Source organism: Grammomys surdaster, unplaced genomic scaffold (assembly GCF_004785775.1).
Source record: "Grammomys surdaster isolate TR1022 unplaced genomic scaffold, NIH_TR_1.0 125801, whole genome shotgun sequence".
Lineage (NCBI taxonomy): Eukaryota > Metazoa > Chordata > Mammalia > Rodentia > Muridae > Grammomys > Grammomys surdaster.
This window is the reverse complement of record NW_021620632.1, coordinates 116,003-134,567: the sequence shown is the minus strand read 5'-3', so window position 1 is coordinate 134,567 and position 18,565 is coordinate 116,003. Positions and strand designations below refer to the sequence as shown.

Here is an 18,565-nt window from a genome sequence, read left to right as displayed (position 1 = left end):
CTAAAAGGGCTTCTTTTGTACCACTTCTGAGAAGCAAATCTACATGCTCACAGACCCCAATCACAGAACTTCACTGGTCTAAGGAAGCGGTCTCCACTCTCTGTGGAAACAGCCAGCGTTATCACAGCAACAAGCACAACACTGAATATAGTCACACTCTTTAAATTCTATCTTAAAATATTTTAATTTTTACCTTTTAAACTTATTTATTTATTTATGGCCAAAATGTAACATAAAAGTAGTACATGGGTACCATGTAATACTTGGGCACATGCATGTGTGCCAAGATTTTTCATTGCTTTATGGTGCCAACACTCAAAATATTTTAAACTATTTTTATGATATACATAGTAGTTTCTGTACACGCTATTGTAGTACCCAAGGTACCACACTGTTTTTGACTGCCACTTTATACCCAATGACCAATCTTTCCTAGACAAGTTGGGCAGAGCTTCCCAACAGCCTTCAAGTGACCTTGGACCTGGTCAGTGTGAGAAAGCGTCCAGCTGTGTCATACAGGATTCCCAGGTATGCTACTCAAACAGAGCTTAAAAGAGGGTTCCCCAGTGAACATAATCACCCTCATAGAGGTAGCATTTTGCTTGAAAGGCAATATGTGACAAACCATGTGATTTTTTTTAAAAATTATAGTTTATTATTTAAGTTAGAGCATGTGAAGTGCAGCTGGAGCCTCTGCCTCCTTCACTTAGGTCAGCATTCCACACTTTCCCATCTACTCTCTTTCAGCAAAGGGAAGGACAACAGGAAGAGAGAGTGAATCTGAAGTGCAGAGAGTGGAAGAATGGGAAGACCTTCAAAACCACACTCATCTTGTCCTCTCCACTGCCAACCATGTGATGACTTTAGAAAAAAAATAAGAAGACTGCAACCTACTATACAAACCACTTACTTGCAATTGTGCCAGCCCACCACACGATGTCTGTTAAGTAGGAAGTACCTATAAAAACAAGTGAGAAGAATATCAAGAAAGCAGGCTTATTTAGTAGTGTGTGTGTGTGTGTGTGTGTGTGTGTGTGTGTGATGTATATATACATGTCTATAGGGACTTGGCAGGCTGGTGGCCATCAACTCGTACTGATTTACCTGTCTGTGCTCTGGAGTTACAGATACTCATGACACATTCCTAGATTTCTACATGGGTACTAGGATATGAATTCAGAGCCTCAGCAATTGCACAGCAAGCATTCTTACTAACTGAGGCATGTCTCCAGCCTTAGGAAGAAGGTTTATAAACAGTATGTGAGTGCTGGAGAGAGGCCCCAGAAATTAAGAACACTTACTACTCTTGCAGAAGACCCAAGTGTAATCCCTAACACCCACAACAGGCAGCTCACAACTGTCTGTAACTCTAGTCCAGTCTCTGAAGACACAAGTACATGACATTCCACCACCACCCACAACAGGCAGCTCACAATTGTCTGTAACTCTGGTCCAGTCTCTGAAGACACAAGTACATGACATTCCACCACCACCCACAACAGGCAGCTCACAACTGTCTGTAACTCTAGTCCAGTCTCTGAAGACAAAAGTACATGACCACCACCACCACCGCCACCGCCACCACCACTGCCACACACGTGTTGAGAAGGCTAGGCTGATTCCATGACAGGCTTCAAATTGGCAGTTAAGAAGACTAGGCCTAAATCTCTGTTTCTAAGAACTGGGCAATCCAAGGCAAGTCCGGGCCTCAGAAGCTGCCCTGCCACCTGGCCTAATAAGGCAAGGACAATGGGTCAGCAGCAGTTTCCAGACTTCCTCAGCTACTTTGTCAGCAATGGTTTCCAGCCCCCACACCCCGATAATGGAATGTCCCTAGAGATGGAGTAAGATAAGGGTCACCTAATGTGTTTTAAATCATACCTTCCAGCACAGTTGGTGGCCTGTGAGCACACTTGGTTGTCTTTCTATCTTGGTAATGGGAGACCCTAGCATGCTAGACTTCTGCAGAATAAAACACTCCCTGCGTTTACATACAATTTGAGTCCTGAGTATCATTCTTTGGTGAATTATGGACCCTTACTTACAGTGTGTAATAAAAATTTTTTCAACCTTATTATAAACATCACCAAGTAAGAGATTCACAATACACTTATAAGAGAACCCTTCACACAAAAACTAAGCAAAAAGAATAAGTGTTATCTTGCTTCTTCAGCTCGTAAGTAATCTTTAGTCTATCAATGGGTGGGAAGCCACTAAAAGTAGTAAAGCTGGGTTTCAGTGGGTTGTTCTGCTTTTTCTCAACCAACCAAGGCTGACCCAAAGGACAAACAACTTGCTCACAGATTGGTGTTCTTTGGCTAAATAAGTCATGACCTAAAACATAAATATTCTTGGGACTCTCCACCCTATTCTCCTGCCTCATGGGGACTTTTAAATTTTAAACTCTATTTATTATTGCTGTGTAAATGCAGGGCTATTTTTTTCCTTAGGCCCCAACTTTAAGGTGATTATCAATTCCAGAGGAAACTTCATTTGCCCAAATTCTAGTGGTTAAACAAAAGCAAGCATTCTTAGGAATTTTGAAGCCAGTTCCCCTCTACCAAAAGGAACCATTTCCCTTATCACTGGCAGAAGGACAAACGGCTCTCTGTGGTGTTTATCAGTATAACAAATCACACAGTAGCCTCCAGGCTCCCTCAGTACCACAAGTGCCTATTAGGCATTTCAGAGTCCAATAGGAAAGATCTTCTCTTCTCCTTCTCCATCCTCAACTTCCTCAGCTCAGGAGCTTCTCTCCCTCCAGGTACTCATTCTCCTTATAACTGGGCTCTTTTGGCTATGCTCCCTCTTTTGCCTGTGCTTGGCCCTCCTCTCAGTCTCCTTCACTCCTACTCTGTCTCCCTCACTGCTCTGCTTTTGCTTGTCTCCTGACCAGGTCCAGTCTGCTGGCTATGTTCAATCTGCCACTTTCTCCCTCTGCTCTGGATTCTTCCAGATGCCTCTGGCTGTTCTCTCCCTCAAATCTATAATAAAAACTTCGCCTTTAACCATATCATTCAGTGGTCATGCTGCCAGTTTCTGTAGTGATGTCTTGTTACCTGGGAAATTGTCTCCATATCCTTAAGTTAGTGTGCGGTCTACAGTAAATGGTCAGGGAAATTTGAGAAAGGTGATCTACAACGCAACAGAGGTAAACAAGGTCTAATGGCTGGGAAGTGGGAAGTCAGTTTAGTTAGGAGTCAGCAGACTGTGTCAGCAGGCAGGTGTTGGGAAACTGCAGATCCCTGAGCAAGAAGAAAGTGTATGCTTGTGTGTGTGTGTGTGTGTGTGTGTGTGTGTGTGTGTGTATGTGTATGTGTGTGTATGTGTGTGTATGTGTGTGTGTATGTGAGTGTGTATCTATGTGTGTGTATGTGTGTGTGTATGTGAGTGTATGTTTGTGTGTATGTTTGTGTGTGTGTGTATGTGTATGTGTATATGTGTGTGTGTATGTGAGTGTATATGTGTGTGTGTATGTGAGTGTATATGTGTGTGTATGTTTGTGTGTGTGTGTATGTGTGTGTATGTGTGCATGTATGTGTATGTGTGTTTGTGTGTGTGTGTATGTGTGTGTGTGTATGTAAAGGTCAGTAGACAACTAGAAGTTGGTTATCTTTTCTCACCGTAAATTCCTCGGATTAAACTCAGGTCTTTAGGCTTACACTGAATGTGCTTTAAGTCAATGAGTAATCATGAGCACTCATGAGGACTTTTGACGTTGGAGCAAATCCATCTTACACTATAAGATGGCCAAGAATAGAATGCCATGGTTTGAATATGAAATGTGCCTCAGAAGATCATGTGTTTAGACACCTGGTTCCCAACTTCTTGTGCTGTTGAAAGGTTGGAAAACTTTAGGAAGTAGAGCCTTACTGGAGGAAGGATGTCACTAGGTGTGTCTTGATGTTTAATAGCATGGCTCTCTGCCTCCTGACTGTAGACAGTGTGACCAGCTGCCTGTCTCATGCACCTGCAGCCTCGTCTTCTGTAACATAATGGACTGGATTCCTTCTTATTCTGTAAGGCTAGTGAAATAAGCTCTCCATTAAGTTGTTTCTTGAAAGGAATTTGGTGACATCAAGCAGCAAAGGAACTGATAGTAAGTATCACTACAGTGCAACTGTTGCCCAGCAGCAGGAATCCTGTGAATTGACATGATGCATAACTGAGGATAGGATCAGATCCCACAGGCACCAGGGTAAACACATGAAAGCAGCCAATATTAAGGGAAAAGTGGACACGTTCCTGGACACTAGATATATATGTAATAAAAACCATATCGTCAGAAAAGGTGCATGATATTTAAGTGACCCATTAATGGTAACAGAGGCCCAACTTGATCTCTTCCTGGGACCTGGACCTCACCTAGCTGTACTATATTTCCAAGTTCATTTGTTTCTCTCATCTAATGAACCATCTTTTCTCATTCCATGTGTCTTTGTCCAAATCACTGTTTTCAGACACAAGAACCTGACAATTTTAGCAGCTGTGCTCAGAACTCAGATGTGCACCTATTACCACTGTCAATCAGGCAGCTAGGAGAGAAGCAGGAAAGGCTTTCAAATGCTCTCATCCTTAAGATTACCAACCACAGCACAACTCTTTCCTTCCTCAAACACAAGGAAATGATGGGAAGTTCCCATGGAATGTCTGATCAAAACCTGGGGAATCCATATTCAAACACTCTTTTTTAATCTTTTCCTTCTAACGTGCCCAGGTTTGGTTCCTAATGATATAATAAAGACCATAACCAAAACCAACATGAACATAAAGCTTTTTTTGGCTTACATTTCCCAATCACACACAGTTCATCATTGAGAAAAGTCAAAGCAGGAACTTGAAGGCAGGAACTGAAGCAGAAGCCATGGAGGAACACTGCTTACCTGCTTATTCCTCATCACTTACTCAGCCTGTTTTTCTTATACAACTTAGGACCACTTGCCCAGAGATGGCACCCCCATGGTGGACTGGGCCATCCCACATCAATCATCAACCAAGAAAATGTTCCACAGATTTGCCTATAGGTCAATCTAATAGAAGCATTTTCTAAGATTAAACTGATAAGTGTTTATCTGGAAGAGTCCATCTTTAAACATGGAGGTTCACAGGAATCCACATGGACCCCAGCCAACCTGTAAGATATCCTCCCAAAGAGTAATATACACATGGAGCTGCCTATCACCCATAGGCATCTAGCTGGTCACATGGCCAACAAAGACGTGATGTCACGTGACCAACCAAGGTGGCAACACTTATGGGTGATGCATAGTGTTGTAGCCACAGACTTTCTCTTATACCACTGGCATTCACTGTTCATACCCGCTATTCCTTCCAGCTTCCTGGAGGCCCATTAGGAATAACATTGTATGGCAGACTCCTAGCCAGACCGCAGTGGCTCTCACCTGCACCCTCCACCTAAGAGAGTTCTCCAGGATCCACTCTTGACAGGATTCAACCCTGGCACCTGAAAGTTCACCTGCCTGCTTCACATGCAGACACCACCTGTGACACCTAACTGACCCTGCTCCCCATTTTCCTACCATTAGGCTTTTATTTACTTGTATTCTATCATAGGCTACTTTTTTTCAAATTCTCCTGTCCATTTACTGTAGGCAACACTAGCGTACAGTGAGATCTAAGGAAAACATTAATGCCATTGCATTAAATGGCAGTGTAAAAGCAAAAGCCATAGTCATGCATTCAAGTAAGCTTTTTCTCTGAAACTGATTACCTAATAACTCAAGAGGCAGGGAGAGCCTTTAATCCCAGCACTTGGGAGGCAGAGGCAGGCGGATTTCTGAGTTCGAGGCCAGCCTGGTCTACAGAGTGAGTTCCACGACAGTCAGGACTACACAGAGAAACCCTGTCTCGAAAAACCAAAAAAAAAAAAAAAAAAAAAAAAAAAAAAGAGGCAGGGAGTATTCCATCTAGGTAAGCGAATCTCAGGGCAGAGACAGTGCAAGACTTAATCTCAAGACAGAGAAACAAGTTAAGTAAGTGGTTCAACCCCCTGACAAAGGAAAGAGTAAAGCCAGAATAACTGGATGTTAAAATTGGTGTTTCTGGGGGCTGGACAGATTGCTCAGTGGTTAAGAACACTGACTACTCTTCCAGAGGTCCCAAGTTCAAGTCCCAGCAACCATATGGTGGCTCACAACCAACTTTAATGAGATCTGATGCTCTCTTCTGGTGTGTGTCTGAAGAGAGCCACAGTGTACTCATATACATTAAACAAACAAACAAACAAACTTAAAAAAAAAACCCCTGGTGATTGTAACTGCATTGAAACTCTGGTCACCCTCACCTAGAGATGCCTGGGTTCAAATGACAGGAAAGAGGGCACTCTAACCCACTAGATCTCCTTGAGGACTCGCTAGACTTATCCATTTCAGAAGCACTGGTACTTGACTCTCCCCCCTCAGGATCTTCATGGGAAACCTGTCTTCATTTCCTTTGGACATTACAACACATCTTCAACAGATGAAATAAGTTTGATCATGAGAACCTAAAGAAAAAGAAGCTAATATTTTACTGTATCATTAGAGGCCTGAAAACAAGCTCTGGTGATGGGGAAATCCAGCCAAAGGATGCTGTAAGTAACTATAACAACATTCTGCAGCAAAATCTATTTTTGGGGAATGAAGGGAAATGGTCTGAACTGTCGTAAGTTCAGACTCTCAAGGCTCTCTACCAGGAAAGGCGACTATGTAACGCAGAAGCAAGCGATGATCCCTGCTTGTGTCCAAAACCCACTTTTGAAAAAGAACACCGGGGCTGGAGAGATGGCTCAGTGGTTAAGAGCTCTGACTGCACTTCCAGAGGTCCTGAGTTCAAATCCCAGCAACCACATGGTGGCTCACAACCATCTGTAATGAGATCTGATGCTCTCTTCTGGTGTGTCTGAAGACAGCTACAGTGTCTTAGATCGGTGGTGACAATTTGAGTCCCTTTTCAATCACAAATCTTCAATAATACAAGACACGAGGAACATTTCTAAGGAACATCTTATCTACTAGTTATTACTGAACCTTATCTTTAGCTTATGATCTCACAAGGGCAGACCTACACTCATGCCTGCTTACTTGCTACATCCCTGGAGGAAAAGAGAGAATCTCGGAGGATACTTTAAGAATCCATACAAACAGTTTATTTGGTAAAGTTGTAATAACAATCTCTCAGATCAGGAAACCACTACTGGAATTTGAACTTCTTGTCAGGGAATTACAGGCATAGGCAGATGATAGAAAGCCTTATTGCAGGAATAAAAAAGACATTTAAATAACTATGACAACATCGGACAGCTTGCAGAAAGGAAGAGAACCCTGCCCCATTTCCCAACAGGCTAATTGAGGCTTTCATGAATTCACCAACATGGATCCTACATTCGCCAAAGTGTAAGCCCTTCTGGGTTGATATTTTATTATCCAGTCAGCATTAGAGATTAAAGAACACCTCAGGAACTAAAGAGTCAACCACAGAACCCTTGCACTTTGCTGTTCCACACTGTTCTCTTGGTGTTTAACAGCCAAGATCTAGAGGAAGACCAAAAAGAACAGAGATGATTACATTTGCCCTTGAAGGCATTGGCTAGACCTATCCAAAAGATCCCCATAAGCCCCAGAGATTTAAAAGAAAGAAGGGGGTGAGTCAAGACATTAGGCATGTAAGAGTACCAACCACCACCTCCCCATCCTGAAAGTTCAACATGTAAGACCTGGGAGTCTAACACTGGAATGTGGATTGATGCAGTCTCAGAGAAAGTAAAACCCAACCCCCACCAGCAACATCATGGTGGTTAACTCCTGATCCCTGCTGAAGTACCTTGAATTATCCTTGAAGTATTGGGTAAGAAAACTAATTTGCTATAGATAGTGAAGCCACTTACCTGGTCCTTACCTTTCCCTGGAAACCTATCTCCCATGATCTATAGGTACAGGGGGCAGGGGGTAGAAGGAATCCCCTCCAAGATACTACTTCACTACCTCAAGTATCTGTCAAATTGAAGACCAGGTTTTTAATTATGTATTCCTGACAGTCACTCAATAAACTCTCATCTTGGAAAGAGACTTGTGCTACCTATGGGCAATCTTGTAATTCTCTAGGGGCTCTAGAGCTCTGATAACCCTAGCCGCTGAAGTACCCCCAAGAAAGCAACCCACAAAAACGGACCTGCCTGTTTGGGGTACAAGGACCCCTGGATAAGCTAAATCATCTTGCTCCAGTCAAAATCTGTTCAAAGCCCGGGATAAGTTATCTAGTCAAAATAGGTCCATTAAAGAGGGAAGTTGAATTAGAAATACAATCTATCATTAAAACTTTTTATAACATGTCTTTCTGGTCCTCTGTCAGTTTCCCTGTAAAACCCTAATCCTCCTCGTACATAAGGCACATGGAGAAAGCTGACTGGTCCAAGATTTAATTTTTCTCAGAGCAAGAAGACAACTAATAGAGGAATGATACAGCCAAAAGATACTCTTACTTTTTTTGCATTCCTTTACACCCCGAACCTTGGTTGGTTGGTTGGTTTGCTTTGCTTTTTTTTTTTTTTGGATGAAAAGAGTCAATCGCTGGAGCTTTCCAGCAGTGTATGTGGACAACCTTCCCTCAAGGGAAAGAAACAGGCCTCATATTTTACTGCATCATTAGAAACAGATTTTAGGACCTAGTTTTGACACCAGGAGCTATTCTCCAACATGTAGGTGATGTTTCAATATCTACTAGAGAAAGCTCAGACCACAGTACCATCAAAATCTTAAACTTCATGAAGAGAAGAGAAAACAGACAAAAGAAAATAGTTGAGAGAGAGAGAGAGAGAGAGAGAGAGAGAGAGAGAGAGAGAGAGAGAGGGAGAAAACGAACTCAGCAGGAAGTACCACCAAGTTAGGAATAATCGAACTACATCAACCAAGAACAAGACAGCTATTTGAACAGGGCTCGATTTTGTCAAATTTGGATTTCCAACTTTGAATTAATGATAAAAACCTCTCCATGCAGCTAGTAATGGTCTAGACTCTGAGCCCTTCAAACAGGATGCTCAATCAAAGCAATTTTTTAATCAGATAAAGGGGGTTCTCCCAGAAGCCACAGCACCAGGCATGCTTGGTCTCCAAAGGTCCTCTCCAGTATTTGTGGCAGAAAAGCAATCTTGTGGTGTTGATTAAATTTATAGGACAGAACTGAGACATGTGGCCTGATTTTCAAAGAAACTAGACATCCGAGCATCAGAATAGCCACCCCATTTAAAAGCTATGGTAACTGCAGCACTAGTCGTTGAAGAAGCTTCTACACTGTCTTTGTGGCAATCACTAGAAGTTCTCGTGCCCCAACAGGAAGTAGACATAATATCAAGCAATTGTCCTTGATAACCCAGAGGTAACTACTAAATGAACAAAGCATAAAACCTCTTCTGATTTGGAACACCTGTGTATTGAAATCCTCTCACTTGTGCCAACTGGATTTAGCTGAATGACCAGCTGCTGGACAATCCAGAAGAGATATAGATGTGTTACATTTCAAATGGAGAGTTTAAGATAAGATGTGCAGTAGTCAGCTAGAGAGGAGTAATTGGTGCCTCCCTACAACCACCTTCCACCCAAGGTCCAAAGGCAGAAATGATAGCCCGAACAAGGAGACCCATTCTGGGGAAAGGGAAAAGGGAAGGAAAAGGGAAATAATATCTACATTGACTCAAAGTATACCTTCATAACCTTACAAGTCAATGATGTGTTTGGAGAGAGTGGAGACTGTTAACAATCTGTCCACGCTGAGCAATAGACACTAAATCTATTGGAGGCCATCCAACTCCTACTAAACAAACAGAATGTATTGACAAGAGCAATTAGAAGAACATGTTTAATGATGCCCAAGGAAATAGGCTGACCAAAAGAGAGGCAAAAATCTCCCAAGAATTAACATTGTTCCTTCCAAACACTGATGTGTAGGAGTTGAAGTGGGCTCTAAAAGAGAACAGCCAAAAGGAATCATGACATTCTGGGGACTAAGATACTAAGACCCCAGGCCCTACCTACAGTAGAAACTAATTTAGGGACTACATGATTCAAGGAGAGATATCACTTTAGACATAGTAACTTAACTGTTCTAAAGACAAGGACTGACAGTCAATGTGTGTAAAGCCCACATTGTCTGCATATAGAACAATTTTTGTTATCTGTGTCCTCTGGACTCCTTGGGACAATCCACATGTGAAGCACTTACATAGGTTAAGGACTAAAAACCAGATGTGCCTTCTTGCCCCAGCTTCAAGGCTATTGGTGTTTATTGACACCATCACTGGCAGAACCCAGGTTCCCCACTAGGACTAAAAAGGCTACTACAGTGGCAAATACTACAGTGGCAAAAAGCCTCTGTGGTGGTCTGAAGTGGTATGGTCCTCATATACTCATATATTTGAATGCTTCACTATAGGGAGTAGCACTATTAGGAGATGTGTCCTTGTTAGAGGAAGTATGTCACTGTGGCAGGCAGGAGGTCATATATCATCAAGCTACACCCAATGTGGCACACAAGTCTCCTGCTGTCTGGGGATCAAGATGTAGAACTCTCAGCTCCTCCAGCAAGCACCATGTCTGCCTGCCCATTGCAATGCTTGCCACCATTACAGTAGTGGACTCAACCTCTGAAACTGTAAGCCAGCTCCAATTAAATGTTTTCCTTTATAAGTGTGGTCATGGTGTCTCTTCACAGTAATAGAACTCTAACTAAGACAGTCTCCTCAAAGCAGTTACCAAAGGTTTTGCCTTCATACTCATTACTACAAAGCACAATGGACTGCCTTTTACATCAGCGAAGACCCAATCTATATTGAATTCCCTGAGAACAGAAAACTATCTTAAAGGCCACAGTTCTAATATTAAATTGATCCTAACAAAGTTTACGAAAATACCTCTAAAAAATTACTAAAGCGATCGTCCATTGCCCTCATGAGACTCAGAACAGCTCCAAACTCTTAACATGGGGCTCAGTCCCTATGAGTGACAGGGAAGGACTTACTCATACTTAGACCTGGTCTTATATCCTGGGGTCAGTCAGATGCTCTACTATAAAATAAACCCAGGGCTAAAGGGCCTACAGGAAAGTAGAAACAAAATTATTCCCAGCTCCAATGACAGGGCCACAAAAAACTAACCCTGAGGACTAGATCCATCATAGGACCTGGAAAGAACTGATGAAATTATTGGGTCTTTGATAGAAGGGACATTGCCAAGTGGTCCTAAGTACTCTTGTGGCTGTCGAAATTCTAGAAACCAACTGCTAGGGTCACTGTCTCCAGGATGAAATAAGTAATCTCAACCAAGAAGTCCCATATGAAGACCTGGGGCCAATCAAATATCTCAAACTTTCTTCAAAGAACGAAGATAAGTAACACCCACATGAATATTCACTCAGGCTTTCTGACACAACCCGTATTCTCTGTCTATAAGAATCATGACCCTGAACCAATGCTTAAGCGCTTTTATGCTCTAAGACAGATGGAATCATTTCTCCTGCTCTCCTTTCTACAGAAATAAGCCACCTACTAGTTTGCATTTTAAATAAGGTGGCCAGCCTCATCAACTCCTCTGATTTCTTATTCTGTCCTACCAGAAAAAACTACCTTTTAGAAGCTTACCAATTGACACAGCGTGTGTGTGTGTGTGTGTGTGTGTGTGTGTGTGTGTGTGTATTCTGTATATACTGAATATCCAATATATTCAGTAAGCAACCATTAACAGAAGAGTAGAAGTAGCTGAATTACCCAATTACCCAGCCCTTAGGGACAGCCACCATATTTCCACTACAGCACTAGAAAAAGATTATTGGGACCCAATTTGGCCACAAAGAGCCATTGTACAATTTGTAGATAACGTTTTAATATATAGTCCTAACAGAGAAAACTCAGACCAAAGTACTATTCAAATCCTAAACTCTCTGACCTTTTGAGGCTCCCAGGTCTCCTCCTAAAAAGACCAAAATCAGCCTTCTAGAAGTAGTTTTGCCCTCCGAGAATCTCTCCTTATTATCCTAGTGTGTAGTACCAGGTTTCTCTTTAATGATGCTAAACTCTAGTTTAGTTAACTCAACTACAGATGCTGTCAAACTTACCTTGATGTCAAACTCTTACCCCTGTCCTGGCACATAATCCTAGCACATACTCATTCCCTACACATAATCTTCTGCTCTACTTTTTGCTCGCTCTAAACCTGGAAAAGAACACTCACCAGTAACCACTACAGCCTAAATACCTTTAATTTCCACTGCCAAGCAAGTTACTCCATTACTTTTTAATTCAGCCACACTCAAATTCTTAGGACATGGGCAGAATGTTGCCAGTTTCTTTGCTTGAATGTAACACAAATTATTTCTAGCTCAGTACCCAGAAGAGTCCATTTCCCTCTGAAACTTGATGAGCTAGGTGTCCACATATATTTTTCTTTCGGCATCCTGGGCTTCTAACCCATCTGATAGGTCTAACAAAAATGACCTGTTGAGTTCTATCTATAGCATCCTAGAGAGTCACTGGCCTGAAGACTCAAACTCTTCGACATTCCTCATGCATATCAGTTCTGCAGAAGTAAGAACTGAATGGTCCTGTTTATCACAGAAACAGACACATTGAGGAAAGCTTTACCCTGACTCTCCGTTTAAGGAGGGACACAGTTCACATAGGTAAGAAAGACATGGCAGCAGCAGTTCAAGCTAGTGGTCACATTGTATCTGCAGTCAGAAAGCAGGGAGTGGAGAGAAGTGGGACCAGGCTATACCACAAGACCTGCTCTTAGTGGCCCTGCCTGCAAGGGTCCACTTCCTAAAGGTTTCAGAATATTCCCAAACACCATCAAAAGCTGGTGACCAGGTATCCAAACACACAAGCTGATGGTGGGCATTTAACATTCAAAGCATAATACCTTTCTATACTGAGAACTAGCCCAGTGTTGTTGGCGGCCAGAGCAATGTTCCCTGAGCTCTCCCTTTTCTCTACCTTGGTATTCTCAACATCAGTGACCTTCAGAGAGTAAATGCTGTTAATGATGATTCAAAAATGGTGCTATTACCAAAGTAGGGAGAAAACTGGGATACCAAGTACCTAGAAATAAGTCAGTAACAGGCTTTTGTTGCCCTGTAACAATGGGTTCTACTAAATTCCCAGCATTCCAGGCCTTTCTACTTATTTTTCTCGGTAGGAGCTTTCACTGGAATTTAGGTCACTCTCACCTTTTAAGCCAATATCATATTTACACTTTTTCAGCACATGAGCATGATGACAAACTTACCCTGAGTATGAACTCCTCTGCATCTGATAGGTCTCACTGTCACAGTTGGTAAAGCCCCGGGACATTTCCCAGAGAAGAGTAAAATATATGAGCAGCTTTGTACATCCACCCATCTGTGCTAGGTTCTCTACTAAGTCACTACCCATAATCCTTCCTCCTGCTTCATTGAAGGGCTACAGGGAGCCTGCATTTCCTATCTTGTTCTAAAACTACTAGATTTCATCAGTTTCACTCTCAAATGTAACTGTTCCTAAAGCTCCTGGTCACACAGGAGTAACACACGCAGAATTACTTCTTCAAGACTTACCCACATTTCTCTTTCCAGGTGATTCCTATCCTCTATCACCACACAGATTCTCTGGCCAGAACAAGAATAGGAAGCCATAGCCGGGTGGTGGTGGCGCACACCTTTAATCCCAGCACTTGGGAGGCAGAGGCAGGCGGATTTCTGAGTTCGAGGCCAGCCTGGTCTACAGAGTGAGTTTCAGGACAGCCAGGACTACAAAGAGAAACCCTGTCTTGAAAACAAACAAACAAACAAAAAAGAATAGGAAGCCATAGAAATGAGTATTTGAAATGTTCTGTTTGTTCCAACAGTAATTGTCCTAGTTGTTTGTCAACTGGACACAAGATAGAATCATCTGGGAAGAGGCATCTCAACTGAGACAAATACCTCCACTAGACTGCCTGTAGGCAAGTCTGTAGGGCACATTCTTGCTTAATGACTGATGTGGGAGAGTCGGCCCACTGCAGATGGTGCCACCCTCTGGGCAGGTGGTCCCGGGCTGTCTAAGAAGATTAGCTCAGCAAGCCAGTAGCAGCATTCTTCAACGGTGTCTGCTTCAGTTCCTGTCTCCAGTTTTTTGTTGTGCCAGTCCTATGACCATGTTGGGTTTGGAAGGATAATGCCATTCAGAGCTTAATGGGCTGATGTGAGTGAGAGCCTGAAGGAGATGCACATGATTGATGCCTGGCCTTTGAAGTTTCAGAAGGAAGCAAAGACTCTCTCCAGGTCATTCATGTGATATTCTGAATTAAGAATCTGTAATTCTATTCAGCTGGGACTGAAGAATCAGCTGTGGCCAAGCAGACACCAGCACCGCTGAGGATAATTAAGTCTAGGAATGTTTCCTCAGGGTCAACACACAGAAGCCATGGTCCAGAGGGAGCCAAGACTGCATTTCATACTGACAGTCAAACCTGGTAACACCTAAGAGTCATCCAAGTATCATTGGTTTTGAAGGCATGGAAGGGTTATGGACAGAAGCTGAGACTTGGCACTATGTTCCAGGCCTAAAATCCCTCAAGAGAGATGAGGAGAGGCTACTGGTGCAGTAGGAGGTCCAGGACTGAAGTGGTCATGGAGAGAAACTGAGGCTAGGCAGCATGTGGCAGGGTCAGAGTCCCTAAGGAGAGCCCAGGAAAAGCTATGGGTGGAAGTGCAGCCTAGCTGCAGCAGGAGAGCCAGCATTTCAGACATGACAGTATCAGGGATGGAGAGATGGCCCGGGAGTTAAGAGCACTGGTTGATTTTCCAGAGGATCTGGATCTAATTCCCAGATATACATGGCAGCTCATAGCTGTCTGTAACTGCAGATCCAAAGAATCTAACACCCTTACACAGATGTATGGTCAAGCAAAAACATCAATGTACATAAAATAAATGAAATATGCTTTAAAAAAAGACACTATCATTGTATGACTGCCAAGAACAGCAGTTGTGAGTGGAGCTGGCATGAGCTTAAGAGACAAGTTTCCTGTGCTGCAGAGGATGGAGATAGAGAAGTGGCCCTCCTTTTGGAGGAGCCCAGAAGGTCCTAAATGAAACCTAGATATTGGAACAATGAACTATTTACATTGTTGGAGTTTAGTTTTGCTTGGTTTGAATGTGGCTGTACCCTGGTCATTCACTCCTAGAATAGAATATATTTAATTTTGTCCATTTGTCTTTGTGAGCCCACAATTAAGAGACTGGGTGTCTTAGAGGGACCTTGGATATTCCAGTGAAACTACAAATATTTTGGAGTAGCTTTGAATGTTGAATGTGACTCTGAATGTTTTGGTGTTTGTTTGTTTTGTTTTCAAAACAGGGTTTCTCTGTTCAGCCCTGACTGTCCTGGAACTTGCTCTGTAGACCAGGCTGGCCTCAAACCGAAGAAATCCACCTGTCTCAGCCTGTCAAAGGAAGGCTGGAATTAAAGGCATAAGTATACCATGTGCCACCACTGCCCAGCTGACTCTGAATGTTTTAAAGAGACTGAATTTTAAAGACTGTGGAACTTTTTGGCCTAAGACAGGGCTCTCACCCTGCTTTCACCCGCCTCGGGGTCCCTTGACGTTGCCCATCGTCGACAACCTAAAGCCTCCAACCATCGATGTGACTCGTCTCACGTCAATGTTTTGGGGTTGTGAACTTGTCTAAGACCCCCCATAATTAGACATCCAAATTCAAAACTCACATAGTTGGGATTGATCATAAGACGCCTTCTCTAACTAAACAGAGAAGGGGGAGATGCCAGAAGCCAGGACCCTTGCTCTTACCCTCACCCCCTACCTTTCCCCACCTGCACAATGTCCCCTGAAGCTTGGCAACTGCAAGATCCTGCTTGGCAACTGCAGATAGACTCAAAGCAGTGTACCATATCTTCTGAAGAATAGCAAGGAGACCATAACTCAAGCAGTGTACCATATCTTCTGAAGAACTGCAGGTAGATCATAATTCAAGGCAGTGTACAGTATAGACCATGACATGTTTCAAGGCACAGGCCAAGAAGATTCTGTACTTTTTCACCACCTGACCCCTCTTACCCCCTCCCCTTGTAAAACATGCTATAAAAAAGCATTTCATGTTAAAAAAATTAAATAAAAAAAAGAAAAAAAGAAAAAAATAAAGTTTAAAATATGTTTTATATTGTTATACAGATATTACTATAATATCTTGGGAGCAAGAAAGACAAGGTTATGGCTTATCAGTAATGTGTCTGTAAGCATCACGTTGAGAAGGAGTCATTGTGCTGGCTTGTTTTATGTCAACTCCACACAAGCTAGAGAAACTGTGCAAGATGGGACCTCAATTAATAAAATGCAACACCAGATTGGTCGGTAGGCGAGTCTGTATTGCATTTTCTCAATTTCTCAGGTTCCCTGCAAGAACTCTGAGAAGTTACACTTTACTGTGTAAAGGTAAGAGGTTGCAATGAAGACCCCAGAATGTTAGAAATGCCAAGACTAGGGAATATCTGCCAAAGAAAGCCACAGGCACCAAGTAGAACCCACACAAGAGAGAAGCCACATGTGCTTTTTGAGGGTAGAGCTGGAGAGGTGGTCCTGCTAAAGTCATTGGAGCCTAGTTCACTCTATTACAAGGCTCAAAAGTTCATGGAGCTATAAAATTTGTTATGTGGCCCATCTGAGATGAATCTTATTCTACGCCCAACCCTTTTTTGCTATGTCCCAACACCTTTCTTTTGGAAAGGGAATATTTATTCTACACTATTGTGTGTTGGAAGTATGTAGCTTGGCTTTTATTATACTGTATAGTGTTTGTGTGTATGTGATGGGTGGGACATCCGCCACCATGCAATGTGGATGTCAGAGCATAATATCATGGACTTCTTGCTGGCCTGCTTTCTTTCTTTCTTTTTTAAAAATGTTTTCATATAAGGTTAAACTTTAAAAACTGTCTTGAGTTTCAGAAGACAGTGTAAGCACAGTTAAAGGACTATGGAACATGCCAGGTATGATGGCTCTGGGCAGGCAGAAGTAAGAGAATCAGAAGTTCAAAGTCACCCTTAACTTCATGTTGAGTTTGAGGAAAACTATTTATCTCAAAAACCAACTTTTTTTTTTTTTTTAGATTTATTTATTTTATGCATTCACCATTGCTCTCTTCAGACACACCAGAAGAGGGCACCAGACCCCATCGTAGATGGTAGTGAGCCACCATGTGGTTGCTGGGAATTGAACTCAGGACACCTTTGGAAGAGCAGTCAGTGCTTTTAACCATTGAGCCATCTCTCCAGCCCAAAAACCAACTATTTTTAAAAGACTACAGGAATGTTTGTAGTTGGGATGCCCACTTCAGTACCAGTTTTCTTAGTTCCTTTTCTAATTACTGTGATAAAATACCCTAATAAATTCAACTTAAGGGAGAGAGGGTTTATTTTGGCTCAGTTTGTGGGTACAGCTCATCACAGTGGGAATCGCGGCAGCAAGAAGCTTGGTTTCTTTTCTCATTACTGTGAACATGACAAGAAGCAACTTAATGGAGAAAAAGTTTATTTCGGCCTGCAGTTACAGTTCAATGGGATGTAGTCCCTTGGAGCAGGGAACACTATCAAGAGCAGAAGGCCAGCTGGTCACATCTCATCCAAAATCACAAAGCAGAGAATGAACAGAAAATAAATAAATACTATAAAATGTCAAGGCTTGCCCTCCAGTGGCTTACTTCCTCCAGAGAGACTCCACCTTCAAAAGGGTCCACAACCTTCCATGTGCCACCATCTGGTAACCATGTGAACATACGTGACTACAGAGGGACATTTCACATTTAAACTACAGCACAGCTGATACACACTCCCAAAGCAAAATAGACACCTGCCTATGCTCTCCCTGGGACAACAGACTATCTCCTTAAACTGTGAGCCAAAATGAAACCATCCTCCCTCATGATGCTTCCGGCCAGACAGATAGTCACAGTAACAAGAAAGGTAATAATAATAACTCATTACTAAAATGCTACTGTCCTAGACAGGTTCAGCTCTACACCTGTAAAACACCACTCTCCACTCCTCTCTTACTCTGCTCTAGCAGGTAACCATTAACACACTTTCCATCTGCCCATACATTTGAACTGCTCTGGTGACCTCACATAAAGGGCATCACATGGTAGTGGCCTTTCAGGACAGGCTTATTTCACTTAGCATGTCCTCAGATTCGTCTATGTTCTACTGTATCAAAATTTCCTTCTTGTTAAGGGCTCAATGATACTCAGCCTTAAAACAGCACATTTTGCTATCTGCTAAAGTTTGGATCTAGAATTTTTTTCAAAGGGCCACATGCTCAAGGCTTAGTCCCCAGCTTGTAGCCCAGCTGGGAGGTAGCAGAATCTGTAACATCCAGGGCTAGCGGACGGTCTTAAGTCACTCAGTCATCACTTGAAAAAGACCTTGGAGCTCTGAGTCCTTCTTTTCTCCATCTTTCTCTTCTGAGCTCCTGCTTGAGGTACGTGAAATGAAACTTCCAAAATTGTTGGGAGCCGCCACGAGAGCTGACAAAGTCCGCCATCGCTAGGT

The 18,565-nt window shown here is 42.6% G+C and overlaps 1 protein-coding gene across 1 annotated transcript in view; it reads right to left on the bottom strand.

Moving 5' to 3' along the window:
* Nipa1 (NIPA magnesium transporter 1) overlaps nt 1–18,565 on the bottom strand; it is a 43,465-nt gene that overhangs the window by 19,864 nt on the left and 5,036 nt on the right. The window contains exon 2 of the mRNA XM_028789229.1: nt 911–958. Coding sequence (XP_028645062.1) covers nt 911–958 — 48 coding nt within the window. The remainder of the gene's footprint in view (nt 1–910; nt 959–18,565) is intronic.